The sequence below is a fragment of the Miniopterus natalensis genome, chromosome 11, assembly GCF_054644295.1.
Source record: "Miniopterus natalensis isolate mMinNat1 chromosome 11, mMinNat1.hap1, whole genome shotgun sequence".
NCBI lineage: Eukaryota > Metazoa > Chordata > Mammalia > Chiroptera > Miniopteridae > Miniopterus > Miniopterus natalensis.
In genome coordinates this window covers 65,457,714-65,473,058 of record NC_142091.1, presented here as the reverse complement: position 1 = coordinate 65,473,058, position 15,345 = coordinate 65,457,714, and the positions used below count along the sequence as shown (strand labels likewise).

General features: G+C 40.0%; 1 protein-coding gene across 1 annotated transcript in view; it reads right to left on the bottom strand.

Moving 5' to 3' along the window:
- ALKBH3 (alkB homolog 3, alpha-ketoglutarate dependent dioxygenase) overlaps window positions 1-15,345 on the bottom strand; it is a 31,894-nt gene extending 16,549 nt beyond the window's left edge. Inside the window, exons 1-7 of the mRNA XM_016197656.2 lie at window positions 15,263-15,345; window positions 13,440-13,589; window positions 12,983-13,086; window positions 11,458-11,492; window positions 8,782-8,829; window positions 7,763-7,866; window positions 6,151-6,239 (exon numbers count right to left, since the gene is read on the bottom strand). Coding sequence (XP_016053142.1) covers window positions 6,151-6,239; window positions 7,763-7,866; window positions 8,782-8,829; window positions 11,458-11,492; window positions 12,983-13,086; window positions 13,440-13,518 — 459 coding nt within the window. The 5' untranslated portion in view covers window positions 13,519-13,589; window positions 15,263-15,345. The remainder of the gene's footprint in view (window positions 1-6,150; window positions 6,240-7,762; window positions 7,867-8,781; window positions 8,830-11,457; window positions 11,493-12,982; window positions 13,087-13,439; window positions 13,590-15,262) is intronic.

Sequence of the window (15,345 nt, the reverse complement as noted above, 5' to 3'; positions counted from 1 at the left end):
AACTTCTGTTTATATGGGTTACAGCTATGAGATTTGCCATATTAAAAATTAAAGCTGAAAAAAATTTAAGCTATTGGTTAATTCATTTAAAAAAATAACAAGCCTGGCTGGGTGTGGCTCAGCGGTTGAGCATCGACCTAGGATCCAGGCGATCAGGGTTCGATTCTTGGTCAGGGCACGTGCCTGGGTTGTGGGCTCGATCAATGACTCTCTCATCATTGATGTTTCTATCTCTCTCTCCCCCTCTCCTTTCCTCTCTCTGAAATCAATAAAGATATATTTTAAATAAATAAATAAATATAAAAAAATAACAATGTTTTCTAATACAAACAATTGGTGAGAAGAGCAGACTGATCTGCTTCTACATTCAATGTGCTACAGCAGTTTTTGTTGATGTGAAGAAAACTGCCTTCACACGGATATGTAGTTAGAAAAGAGAGCCTTTTATAGCCTTTTCAAATAATTACAGATATTATTTGATAGTACACCAAAACTCAACAAGTACTGATTTCTTCAAGGTTAGTTGCAATGTGGAATCTAAAACTGTATGAACAAACTTTTCATATTCTGTTATATTTAAATCCACTGGTCCATCTTGCATTTTGAATGGATCTTTTAATCCTGTATAGTCCTATAACATCAAGCATTGGTTATCTGGAAAATATTAGTTTACTGAGTTATGCAGATCTTTTAACTATTAACACATTTCATTGTTCAGCATCAAAAAAATCACATCCATTATCACAGATCCCATCAGAAAAGGCAAAGTAATGGGAAGAGGTCAGTTTCAAGGTAGCAGTTATAAGTTTTTCCAAAATTCTAATTTTTGCTTGAACACTCAACCTTTATCATTAGTTATAAATCCTTGAAGTAACACTTCATTCATTTTTGAGAATATGTCTGCCAAATACTCAAGTGTGAATAACTATAGTTTGTCTGCCAGTTGTTCTTCCAAGGAAAAAATGGTCCATGACAAAGTAGCCAGTTCAGCGTACAGCTTACACAATCACACGTGTTTTTCTCGACAACCAACATACTCAGCCTGTATCAGGATGCTTTACACATACCTTCCATTTCCTCAAACTATTAAAAAGATATGTACTAAAAGACTGAGATTTAATAAAACTAATGTTTACTGCTTCATCAAGAAATGTTTTTAAAGGAAACCAGCATTTTTTTAAAAACTGAAAGTGCACAAATATGAAGAATACAATGGTTACCAGTACAGTTTAATGACAATGCCTGAATCGAACTAAGTTTTATCCACCATTACTTTTTTATCCACCATCACTGCAAACTCAACACAGTAAAAATGTCATCCAGTCTTAGTATTATAATAAAAATAGTTTGAGCTTGTGGATTTCCAAAAAGGACTTCATGGCCCCCGCTCCACGGTCCACAGACTATGCTTTAAGAACTGATACATTAGAGAACCCCTTCAAAGTCCATGCTCTAGGTTTGGTAGTGAAGGAATGAATGTTCAGCAAAGGAAAGCACAGTATTATTATTAAGTATATCTCATGGCTACTGGCAGGTAGAACTGCCAGGGAAGCATGTGCGGGAATCATTCAGCTTTCCTGTGATAGGGAAACCATGATAAAAGCTGGCATTCCTTGTTATGAATATTAGCATTACATTCTAACCAGCGGATTTAAAAAAAACAAAAACAGCAATAAAAACAAAACTTAGATCAATAAAATAGAAATATTATTAAACTACCCTATGTTCAAGAGAATACCTTTCAAAGTAAAATTCCATAATAATGCTAGCAAGCTGTACTTCCTATTTATTTTATAGCTTTTAAGCTTAACTTCATAGAGATAAAGATCAGATGCTAGAATTATATTCGGCAAAAAACAAACAAAAAACCCCACCAGAACATAAAGGAGGAAGAAAGCTTTTCTGCAATGTGACTGAGAAGCAAATTAGCACTTCCCTGCTTGCTTAAGGACTGAGCACTGTGATAACACCAGGTTTGCATTATGTTTCTAAGTGGCTATGTATTTTTTCTTGGTTATTTTTGGTGGTGAAGTAAGGAGAAAAGGAAAAAAAAGGGGATAATGAACTAAAAGATTAATTTAGACTCTCCAACCAATACTCTATATACAGATCCCTCAAAACTGAATGTCTAATTTAAAATTCAGCGTCATCTCACTGTTCAGTGAAGACATTCTATCCTTAAAAGACATTTGAGGAAAAGAGTCTGAGAAAATATGAATCACAGAAGTAAAAGGGCCCATTCAGTGGGTTTCACACAGTGTTTTTTAGCATCCTAGGTACTGCAGAGGTGCCTCTGGGATTGCCATAGGGGAAAGGAGAGGTCAAGTGAATGGGACTCCCAGCCAGTCAACACACTCTTCTATTTTCATATACTGGGTTCATATAAGATTTAGCTTGAACAAAGACTAAAAGAAGTTTAATAACCTGATTGAATCTCCTCCTGTGCTGTGCGATATTAAGCCTGAGATAATAATTTTTTAAAATTTATTTTTACTGTTGAAATAAAACAAGTGTTTCCAATACACACATATATGCACCTTAGTGAGTCCCCTTTAAAAAATCTGAGAAGTGTCCTGGCCAGGTGGCTTAGTTAATTGGAGCACTGTCCCACACACCGAGAGGCCGTGGGTTCGATTCACAGGGACGTACCTAAGTTGCGGGTTTGTTCCCCGGTCGGAATGCATACGGCAGGCAACCGACCGGTGTCTGGCTTGAACATCGATGCTTCTCCCCCTTCTCCTTTCTCTAAAACCAATGAAAACATGCCCCTGGGGAGGACAGGACAAAACCTGAGAAAGGGGTGTGTCCTTTGTTCCAGATGCTAAGTAAACAAATCTAACAGCAACAGAGACAAGATTATGAGCTAGACAGATTCAAATGAAAGAATTCTCAATGACAACCTTAGCATCCAACAAAAGAGGCTTCCTTCATTGAAGCATGGTATACATCAAATATGGAATACTAGGCAGCTACGAAATATGACGCTGTAAGAGAATAATTAACGATACTAAAACATGTTACTGATATCGTCAAGTGAAATGTAGTATACATTGGGGGAAAGACAGTCTATTCAATAATGGTGTTGGGGAAATTGGGAAATTACATGCAAAAAATAAAACTGGACCACCTTCTTACACCATATACAAGAATAAACTCAAAATGGAATAAAGACTTAAATATAAGACATGAAATCATAACACTGGAAGAAAACATAGGCAGTAAAGTCTCAGATACCTCTCGTAGCAATATTTTTTCTAATATCTCCTCAGGCAAGCGAAAAAAAGAAAAAAATAAACAAATGGGAAAAGTCTTACACAGCGAAGGAAATCATCAACAAAATGAAAAGACAACATACTGAATGGAAGAAGATATTCATCAATGATACATCTGATAAGGGGTTAATACCCACAACTGAAAAAGAACTCATATAACTCAACACCTAAAAATAAAATAAACAATCCAATTAAAACATGGGGAGACGACCTGAATAGACACTTCTCCAAAGAGGACATACAGATGGCCAACAGACATAAGAAAAGATGCTCTACATTACTAATCATCAGAGAAATGCAAATTAAAACTACCATGAGCTATCACCTCACCCGTCAGAATGGCTGCCATGAATACATCAACAAACAACAAGTGCTGGTGAGGATGTGGAGAAAGGAAGCCCTTATGTGCTGCTGGTGCCGTCACTGTGGAAAACTGTGGAGGTGCCTCAAAAACTGAACAATGGAGCTGCCTTATGACCCAGTGATTCCACTTCTGGGAATATATGCAAACAAACCCGAAACGCTCATCTGAAAGAATATCTGCACCCCTATGTTCATTGAAGCATTATTTACAACAGCCAAGATATGGAAGCAACCCAAGTGCCCATCAACAGACAGGTGGATAAAAAAGTTGTGGTATATATACACAACGAAATTTTACTTGGCTATAAAAAATGAAATTGCACTGGCCGGGTTGTTCAGTTGGTTGGAGCGTCATCCTGATATGCCAAGGTTGTGAATTTGATCCCCAGCCAGGGCACATACAAGAAACAACCAATGAATGTATAAATAAGTGGAACAAAAAATTGATGTTTCTCTCTCTCTCTCCCTTCCTCTCTCTTTCTCCTTTCCTTTTCTAAAATCAATTTTTTTAAAAAGAATGAAATCTTACCATTTGCAATAGCACTGATGGACCTAGAGGGTATTATGCTCAGTGAAATAAGTCAGTCAGAGAAGGACAAATACCATATGATTTCACTTACATGTGGAATCTAGAGAACAAACTAAACAACAAACAAAAGAAAAGCAGACACACAGATACAAAATAGAGAAAAGACTAATGGTTGCCAGAGGGGAGGGGGGTTGGGGGACTGAGTGAAAAAGGTGAAAGGATTAAGAACTACAAATTGGTAGTCACAAAACAGTCCCAGGGATGCAAGGTACAGCAAAGGATATATAGCCAATAATATTGTAATGACAATGTATGGTGCCAGGTGGATAGTTGAAATATTGGGGTATATCTTTGTAAAGTATATGATAGTCTAACCACAACGCTGTACACCTGAAACTAATACAAAATAAGTAATAAGTAATACTGAATGTAAACTGTAACTTAAAAATGAAATTTAAATTTAAAAAGAGAAATATAGTATACATAATATATTTTTATTCTCTACATATATTTGCCTAAAATAAAAGAACTGGAACCAAAACATCAGCTGGTAGAATTATTGTATTCTTCAGGCTTATCTGCAGTTTCTAAATTTTCAATAGTAAACACATATTACTTACATTATAATAAAAGGACTGTCATTAAAAGAAATTCTCTTTAATAGTTGTCAAAATGTCCTCCAAGCATAAAAGTCCACTCTACACAGCAGACCTTTGTGCCTTATGTTTATTATAAAGCAGTGGTTCTCAATCAGGGGCAGTTTTGGCCTTCAGCAGATGTTTGACGATGTCTGGAGTCATTTTTGGTTGTCACGACTCGGTGAGGGGTGCTTCTGGCATCTAATGAGCAGAAGTCAGATTAACTGCTACACATTCTACAATACACAGGACAGCCCCAACAACAAAGAATTATCCAGCCTCAAATGAGCACCGCTGTGGCGGAGAAATCCTGCTCTGAGGGTTAACGAGGATGGAGAACTTCTTTCCACAGCCTGCTTAATCCTCAGCTTCTCTGCTATGGCTGGTGACAAAACGTAAGTTAACTCTGACAGAAACATGCCAGCAGTCTATGTGGGATTGGCCTAATTCAATTATCTTCATGTTTCCAAACCAACCTTAGATATCAAGGTCTCAATACCTCTTTGGAACACCTTTTAAATGCAGCCTAGAAACAAAGCCCAGAGCTCTCTCCTTACGTAAAAAAGCCGTGTATTTCAAGTCAATGTTTTATCCACAAACATTTTAGCACAGTGGAAGTTTATAATTATAAATTATTAGAAGCTCTGAAGTGTGTCATGTCACATTTCTGTTTATCCCAATGCTGTAAGCAAAACTCCATTTTCTTCAAAGTCTCTTTCCATAAAGCACAACATTATCTGCCAAAGGCAACATTCCAGGGACTAAACAGGGAGCTATTTCTTGGACCTTAACTCCATCCTCTGGACTAGCTTAATTTATACACTAGCATCTCTTTGTCTACTGTCATGGAAATTTTTAGAAACCAGCCAAAGCAATGATAAGTTGAAGTCTAAGGAGTGCAGCCATAGAAGAAACACAAAGTCAACAAGAAAAATACCAGTGTTCTCCACAAATGGCAAAAGATCCTGAAAAATGAAGAGATGTTCTGAGCTGCTGGCCAGTCACATGGACTCTGGCCCCACAGCAAATGTGTACCAGGGTATGCACAGAGGGCTACAGCCAGAAGTGTTTGCGGAAGGGGGAGATGAGAAGAAATGGTTCATTTTCCTGAAATTGGGGAGTCTGATTCCAGTGTACTTTAGTTCCAGTTTTTCTCATCTATGGATCAAAAGCCCATCAATGATGGTGGGCACAAAGACTCAGTGTTTGAACCCAGAGGGTTTTCTGAACTGGGAACCATCATGCAGCTCTGTAAGGTGTTTTACTGTTATTTTATAGCACTCTACATTTATGTTTTATGTACTTAGTCTATAAAACCACATAATACAACAGCAATGTTCCAACATACGTGAGGATTTGGTTCCATAGTGATTCTGGAGTAAGTGTAAGGAAGTTCTCCATACCATGCTGTGAGTCTTGGCTGCTGGTAAGTTACATCTGAGAAAGAAAATACAGGGCCTTTGAAATGGTTTAATGCTATTTAAGGTGTACCTACTGAGTGCCAATCACTATGCCGTGCAGTGTGCAAAAAGCTGTGGGAAATACAAAGGAAGCGCAAGGATGGGCTCTGACTCAGGCTCCACCTTCACAGAGGACATGCAATTTCAAGAGGAGAATGGGTAAGAGCTAGAAGGAAGGAGATGAGAAGGGACACTGGCAGAAACAGTATGAGCAAAGGCTCAAGGTGAGAATGTGGCTTATTTGTGTCAGTTATGACATAAATAAGAGTGAAGGAGTCAACAAGAGGAAAGGAGGGTCTAAAAAGCAGGACACCGAGTCTGAACCTTTGTAGGTAGGAATCTGTGGCACCAAAATCCATACAAGAAACCCAACAGACCCTTTACCCATGAGCCCCCACTGCATAAGCCCCTTTGATTCTGAATGAAGAAAGTGCTCTGACCAACTACAGCATGTAGCTGGTTTTAGTCAGAATTTTTTTATGTCCAATTTATTTAGAGAGGGAGTTATCCATAAATCTGCTTTCCCCCATAACTGATATCAACCACCTCAATAAGAACAATAATAATAAAAGCAACTAACGTTCATTGAAGGCTTACTATGTGCCAGGCATTCTGTTAAGTACTTATGATGCATTATCTCATTTAATGATCACAACCTTATAAGTATTATTATTAGCTCCATTTTACAGATCAGAAAACCAAGGATTAGAAAATCACTTTACTGTAATTTGCTTAAAATTAACAATTACTTTGAATAACAGAGTGAGTAATAAAAGCCAAGTCTGTCACCAAAAGCCCTGCTATAGAAACTGCTGGGAGTCAGGAGAAAAAACTGACTCTTATTCTGCTGTCTGAGTCACAAATGAAGCCAGTAGACTTCACCTCTTTCTTAAGAGAAGATTTCAAGTTCACTTGATTTGCCAGAAAGGCATCGTATGCTAGAGCATAGACGCCCCTCAGTGGCCACCTCTGGTACAACAGGTACTACTACTTGTGGACAACCACAGAGCAGGTTCCGGGTCAGGTAATTTTTGTAAACTCAGGAGAATACAGATGCTGAAGCTACAGGAGACTGAATTCTTCTAGCGAAACAAAAAAGAGACTAAAAAGCTGGTAAGAAGGATTGCAAAAAAAATATGCCAAGTAGAATCAGAAAAACAAAGAAAGCCCTGGAAGTTTCTATGAAGAAAGAGGGAAACTGGAACCACTTGATATAATAAAGGTAGGGGACAAAGGGGGTAAGTATGTCAACCGGAGTTCAATCCAAACTCCTCTGGTTCCCTGACCTCCCACCCCATTCTCCTGCCATGTTCTCTCTGAGTACCACCTGTTATTTCTTCTGACCCCTTTCTTTGACTGGCTAACTTCTACTCATCTTTGGGGTCTGAGTTAGGTTTTGAGTCTCTAGGACTGGTTGTGGTAAAAAGACGCAACAGTGTTAGAAAACACTCCAGAAAGGGAGGCAGGTGGTGACGACTGCAACCTCAGAGATCCACTTACCCTCTCTGATGCCGGTCCTCTGTTTCCAGGGAACACCCTGACAGAGCTGTTCCAATACCCAGTCGGCTTCTTTTAAGTCAACAAAGCCAGGATACAAACGCACCCTTGAAGCAGAAAGAACCATTAGTAACTAAACAACACAGAAAAGATGGGTTACAGACTCTGTTAGCAGAGTACATTAATCCGGACAATGCCTCCTTCTCATGGGGAGATGAAATCATCTTACCACACCTCCCATAGTAAGCAGAGCCTAACATCACCCAGGTCATGATGCCCAGGTCAGGAAGTACAATAAACTCCTTTCTTGTTAAGACAAATAAAAGAAGCATGAAGGAGAAAGGAATTCATGAGGGTTCTTATAGTCATCATTCAAATATTGCTCAGCACTGCTTAGCTCTGAAACCTTCGTTAAGTTATTTAACCTCTGAACCTCAGTTGTCATCTGTAACGTGAAGTTCATATCCACCTCAGAGGGTCACTGTGAAAAGTAAAATAAGCCTGGCCCTATGTTATCTGAACAATTGGTAGTCTTCTGAGACTATGCCGATTGTAGGGGAAACAATCATTTATGATTGTATTAAAATTAAAATATCCAAAAGAGGGTTCTTTCTCTCATTGAATATACCTGTACACTTATTTCAGCAATGCTCAGTTAGTTCAAAATCACGTTGGAAATCCTTCTTAAGAAATGTTCTGAAAGCCCTTGGAACATTCTCATGAACTTTATTCTTTGAAGATGCACTTGATATTTTGAAAGAGCCAAAACTCACGTTAAGCCATACCTGGTTAACAATGAGATGTGACCAAAGTAATGCAACTGGTTTCCTTGTGCGACTCTTAAACTTGCTTTAAAAGGGAGGTTCCAAAAAGGGTTTAACAATGGCAGTGCCACTGAGGAGTTACAGAGACTTCTTCTAAGCAATTCATTTAGATATGTAAGTTCTGATATACTTGTTTTAAATGCCTTGTTATTTTAGAGTAACAATTAGTACACTTGTGCATTGATGAATGTCACTTACCTAGATATGCCTGTTGGTGATAGGCTGATTTCATATACACCCTCTTTACTAAAGAAACAAAGAACACAGACTTGTTAGTATCATACAAAACAATACACTCCACCCAGTGGAAGGGCTGTCCTTTAGATTCCCTAAGTTCTGGCTCACCAAAGTCATTTAACAATGAGGGCAAGTGAGGGCAAGTGAGATAAGGGGCAAGATGGCAGTACCTTGTTAATGGCATTGGGCATAGAATTCTGAGAGGATCAGACCACAGAGATAAAGACTGTTGATAAAATAGTAAACTATGATCCTACCCCTTTCTATTTCACCCATAATTTAGGCTAGTATACTCCAGGAATCTATCATACAAAGGGGTGCCAAACAGAGCACACCTTCGGAGACTCTGGAATAGGGATGAGCATTTAACAGGTAGCAAGGGCTCTGAGCATCTGCTGCTTTGAGATACACGTCTAATGAGGTTCCTCTGATCGAAGTCCTTCAAAGGCTCCTCACCAACTTTTCAGCATTGCATTTAAGGTCCCCTTGACCTAGCTCCACCTCCTGACAGCTCGACCGCCGCATCCACCTCCAGCAACAATTACTGCTTGGACTCTCCTGACTACACGACGTTTCTAATCCTGTGCTTTGCTCCATGCTGGGATACCTCCCCACCATCCAACACCCCAAACCAACCCATCCCAGCTTTGGTCTAGTAGAAACTTCTAATTCATCCTTCAAAATCTCAGCTCATGCCTGGCTGGCTTGGCTCAGCAGTTGAGCATCGACCTATGATCCAGGAGACTGTGGTTTGATTCCCGGTCAGGGCACATGCCTGAGTTGCAGGCTCGATCCCCGGGGGGGGGGGGGGGGGGGGGGGGTGCAGGAGGCAGCCAGTCAATGACTCACTTATCACTGATGTTTCTATCTCTCTCCCTCTCCCTTCCTGTCTCTGAGAAGAAAAAAAAAGAAGAGTTGTCATTTAACGCAAACTTAAAAAAAAAAATCTCAGCTCAGTATCACCTTCCTGACCTTTAATCCACCCAAATGTTTACATCTCATCCTGTTACCACAAGACCTTATATACAAATCTATTGTTTCACGATAAACAGAATTACAACTTACCTGATCATGTCTGTTTCATTTACTACACTGTGGGTGACTGAGGGGCAAGAAATGGGTTATTACTCTGTTTCCCAGTACTGAGGACATAGTAGTTGAGCAATAAAAGCTAAATGAATTTAATCAACTGTGCAAAAGTACAAACTGTTGCAGATGTGCAGGGTGGAGAGATCCATGTAAGAGAAGTGACATGGTTGGATAGAAGCCTCTATCAAAGATGACTGCGGCAGATCCTTCTCAAAGTTACAGAGGATAATATAGGGGAGAGTTTTCACACTGCCCTCTTCCACGTGAGTTAGTATAGTATATAGTAGCTCAAGATCTCTGAGCTGGCTCTTAGGTAGATGTGTATGCACCTCTGAGCCAAAATGTAGGCAGAACTACTGTCATACATACAATATTTATCACTATTCTATAAAGCTTCCCAGAGTGTGAATATAATCTTTCAACGTGGTATATTTTGGGCCACATTTGGAAGCTGGCTCACTTCAAATGTGAGCCACATTTCTATTAAAAAATCCAACATAGCTGACTACAGATAACGAAAATTAACAAGACCTAGGGTCAAGTGGGAATTAGTTCTGTCATTTTGCCTCTGACTTACAAACTCACAATTGCCCATTTTTCAGCCTGAATGTCCCATCTGTACCTTGTAACAGGTTTCATGGTTTTGTTTATTCTCTTTATCACCAATGGAGGCTACATCACACTGGTTTTTGTAAAACAATCAATGTCTGTTATATCTACTAGACTGGGACTTAAGTGACTAAGTAGTCGAAATACTTAATACTACAGACAAAAAAAACTAAAGCCCAGGGAGATAGCAATAACTTATCTAAGGACTAGTTACATAGCTAATTGGTGGCATGGCCACAACAATATACCCTTTCTGAAAGTATGATGACATTTGTGTTAGTTTTAAATATTTCTGATATACAAGTCAACCTTTAACAGCCAAACAGCTTACCAGACTGCTCATGAGCAGTAACAAAGCATAATGTTAAACTGCTCAAATAAAAGGATGCTTTCTACTGACAATTTATGTGCATCAGATAGAAACTGAAGAGCAGGTAAAGAGGAGTCAAAGCATCTTTCAACGATTTTTGAAAAGAACATTTTAGACATAGATTAATGGAATGTTAGTTACTATCATTTACTTGCTCTGAAACAATTATGTGGTTTTAAGAAATGGACTGTAAGGTCGTCTACTAAAATGGTACCTAAAGGCTTCTCAAAGAGCCATGTTTCAATGACTCAGAAAAATCCCCCCCGCGCCCCCGTCTTAACCTAGGATATATTTTAGCTTCCGATTTGCAGATATATTAGTGAAGCAGGGTCAGAAAATCTACACTAGAGCCAGAGGTTAACATACAGATATCTTGTTGCATTTTCCACACCATCAGTAAATTCAGAAAGGCTTCTCAAAAGACATCTGAGACAGGAATATCCCAGCCTAAAATTAAGACATTAACTGAGCTGTCTCTCTTCCAGACGGAAAAAAAGGGATGAGGGAAAGACCCCAGGCTCTCCATGTCAGTGTGGGCAACAGTTACAGCAAGGTGGCAAATTACTTACTCGATCACTTGTGGGTTCGGGACGCTGCGTACCACCTGCAAGGAAACAGGCAGATCTTACTCTGGAATCGCTCCTCACCCTCAGGGAGGTTGACTTGCAGGAGTATAATATCTTCTCATTCTGGTCAAAGTAAATCAGGTTTAAAACTATCCTTTTTTTATTCCAAGCTCTTACTATCCTACCAGAAAACCTTGTTTCTGCTTTTCTTTGAGCTACTTTATAGTTACTAGCGAGCAATAAAAGATGATGCAATTGGAATCAATCCATTTTCTTAACAGCCAGCAGTTCTGGAAAAACCTTTGCACATTTTTAAAAACAGATGCTATTCTATGAAGTAAAGGGTTTTAATCATTATTTATAAGATCATTACTATAGCCCCACCGGGTGTGGTTCAGCGGTTGAGCATTGACCTAGGATCCAGGAGACTCCCAGTCAGACCACATGTCTGGGTTGCGGGCTCGATCCCCAGTCAGGGACGTGCAAGAGGCAGATGATCAATGGCTCTCTCTCATCATTGATGTTTTCTCTCTCTCTCTCTCTCCTCCCCCTTCCTCTCTCTGATATCAATAAAGATATATTTTTTTAAAAAATCATTACTATAGCACAGCAATTTTCAACCGGTGTGCCATAAGGATTTTTAAAACATGCAATACTTGACTATTTAGTCAGGGGCACTGGCCTCTTTTCCCTTAAATTGTCAAATAAAACAATGACAAGAGCCAACACAACAACAGCCATCCGGTGTGAATGTCCTGTCTTGAACCATAAATATATAGGTCATATAATAGAGTTGCATCTTATTGGTCACGTCACATAATAAGGTTGTGTCTGATTGGTTAATTCTTGGTACCAGAAATCCTTATATACAAGTATAGGCACCTGATTCTTTAAAAAATCACATTGGAGCAAAAAGGGTAATTACTTTTTTTGGTAAATCAATCAAAATTATACCTCTTTTTTTTTTTTTTTGGTAAGATGGACAAAAATATATACTTTTAGGTGTGCTAAAGAATTTTAGTAATTAGCTTACATGTGCCGTGAGATGAAAAAGGTGAAAACTGCTGCTACAGCATGTGACTGATATTTAGCTCTTTTCCCCATATTATTAAAAACAGTGAATCTTCACTACTTCTTGCATTTCTCCCCATTGAAAAAAAGCTAAAATATCAAGCACTGTAGTTGCTGAAATTTCCATCCAATTTCAGAGATATTTGCTATACTAGCACTGAAGACAGCATGGTGTTAGGAATGTCAGAACTTAGATAACCAATGAAAGCTCTAGAATGGAATAACCTCTGTGCCAAAAAGAATGGGAATTATATATGCCCACAATTTAGGGGCAGACTACAAAGGATCCTCAGACATTTGATACTCTACAAAGGATATTCTACATTTCATTATTTTTATAGTCCTTTAACTCTCCTTTCATTAGTGAAATTATTCTGTCACTACTTATCTGAGTGTCTACTATGAGACTATAACTTTTATAAACTTTTATACTATTGAAGGAGAAGCAAGAATTTACCTGCTGGGGTTCTTTGAAGACAAACTGTTTGTCTGACACATGATACGCCTTGTTTGTCCAGGTCTGACCAGGGCTCTGGTGGAGATGGCTCTTGGCAGTGTTGGCTGAAATAAGAGAGAAAACGGGCTCAAGCCAGGAGAAAGTCTGCTCTCATCACCTTCTACAGAGCAAGGACCAATGAAATCCACTTAGAGATGACCTCTACGACATCTACAAATTAATTAGTAAAGTCTATTGAAGACCTCAACACACACACTGAAAGGTCTGAGTGGAGTGACTAAACAGGAGGAACACTAAAGATCAACCCTTAGATCATCATCAACAAATTCCGAGAAAATACTAGCCACATTTTAAATAATTCTTCAACATCGAAATGGGAGTCCGCTATAAACCAAAGGGATATAAGGAAAAGAGGCTGGTAGTTGTCCACATCCACAGGATCCCCACAAATTCTTGCCTGGCTGAGCAACCGCCTGGCTCTTGGCAGAGCCAGCCCAGGCTCCCTGCACTCGGGCTCGTCGTCTTTTGTCCTCCATGTTGACCAAAAAGGCTTCTGCTCTTAGCTTGCAGAAGATTCCATTCCTGATAGGAACCACACAATGGTTATCTGTTTAAAAAACAAACCAACATGTTTTTAGTTGGGGTTGTGAGAACTTGTACTTCTACAGCAGTAATTATAACTCTTTCAGGCAGAAGAGACTGCTCAACAGCAACCAGAGCTTCTATATAAAATCAGCTTCTGCCATCACAACATCTAATCAAGGAGCCTACTACGTCACTTAGGGCTGCTGGCGTTAAGGTTTACCTTTTGTAATCTTATTATAGTACTTTCACTTAATTCACAAAAAAGTGCATGTTAAGAAACTCTAAAACTAGGATTATTACTCTTATTAGTCCCCAACAGCAGAACTTAAGGAAACTATAATAGTCTACCTACATGGAAACTGAGAAACAGGCTAAGACTTGCTTTCCAAGAACATTTTCATATCCTGTTATCATGGGCTGCATCAAACTTCCCTGCAAGTTTATTAAAGACATCCATGGCCTTGCCCTGGCTAGGTGGCTCAGTTGGCTGGAGTGTCATCCCATACACCAAAAGGATTTGGGTTTGATTCTCGGTCAGGGCACATACCTAGGTTGCAGGCCTGATCCCCGGTGAGGGCACATATGGGAGGCAACAGAGGAGTGTTTCTCTCTCACATTGATGTTTCCCTTTCTCTCTCTAAAAATCAATAAACATTAAAAAAAAAAATCCACGGCCTCAGAAGATCTACTTTGGGATGGATACAGGTGTAATAAGCTTGTAGGAGATATGTATGACGACCATAAGGTTAAGTGCTTCACACAAAGTCACTCAAGAAGTCAACAGCAGATATATTAACATTCAGATTTTATTAAGTTACAGTCTTCAGCTAACTGAAGAATTCACCTCATAATGGTCAGTAATGTAATACTAATTTGACATTTTTATCAATAAATTTTTAGTTCACAGCAAATACAGGAGTATGCAGAGCTACCCAAAACAGGGAGGTTTCGGGCCTTGTGTTTTGAAACTATGATCCTTTTCTTTATGCGTCTATCTAAAAAAGTTTCTCATCTCAGGTTCTCAAAGGTTAACAAAGTTATTTTCATAGATTGTTTAGCCTACCAATTACCAGCCTCCACCCCCCCCCCCCCCGCAGCCCACCACCACTTTCTGATTCAGTGGACCCAGAAATCTGTATGTTTAACAAATTCCCCACGTAATAAGTAGGTAATTCTCCTCATTTAATAAGTGGGGAGATGATGGTGGCTGCCATCTTCCCCAAAAGAGTTAACGGCAGAATCAACACCGGCTCTCTGGTCCCACACGGCGCGCAGAGGAAGCCCTCGCTTGACGTGCTCTCTCAACTGAGGCCTTACAAGTCTAACACAATTCGCCATAGTTCAGGCTCTCCTGCTCCCGGGGCGGCGATACGTTATTACGTGTCAGGGGACAGCTGTTGAAAATACAGATTCCAGAGCTTCAACCCAGACCTACTGAATCTGTGACGTTCCCGAAACTATTAACTCCACCGTCCACCCCCGGATTCTCTACCCGGACAGAGCTCGAGCGCGCCGCGGCTGGGCGACGAGCAGGTGCCCCGCGGTCCCCCACCGGCGAGAGCGCCTGGTGCCCAACAAGGGTTAACAATTGCCCTGCTTTGGGTCCTTCTCTTCCAGGACGCTCGGGATGGTCCCGGAGGTCGCCTGGGAAGGACCCTCAGGGGCGGTCCCCACACCACCAGCCAGAGCACCCACCGGTACACCTGCCGGCCGCCCCGCCGGGGGCGCGCGGGTTCACACCCGCTCGGCGCAGGAAAGCAACCCTCTGCCCGGACCCG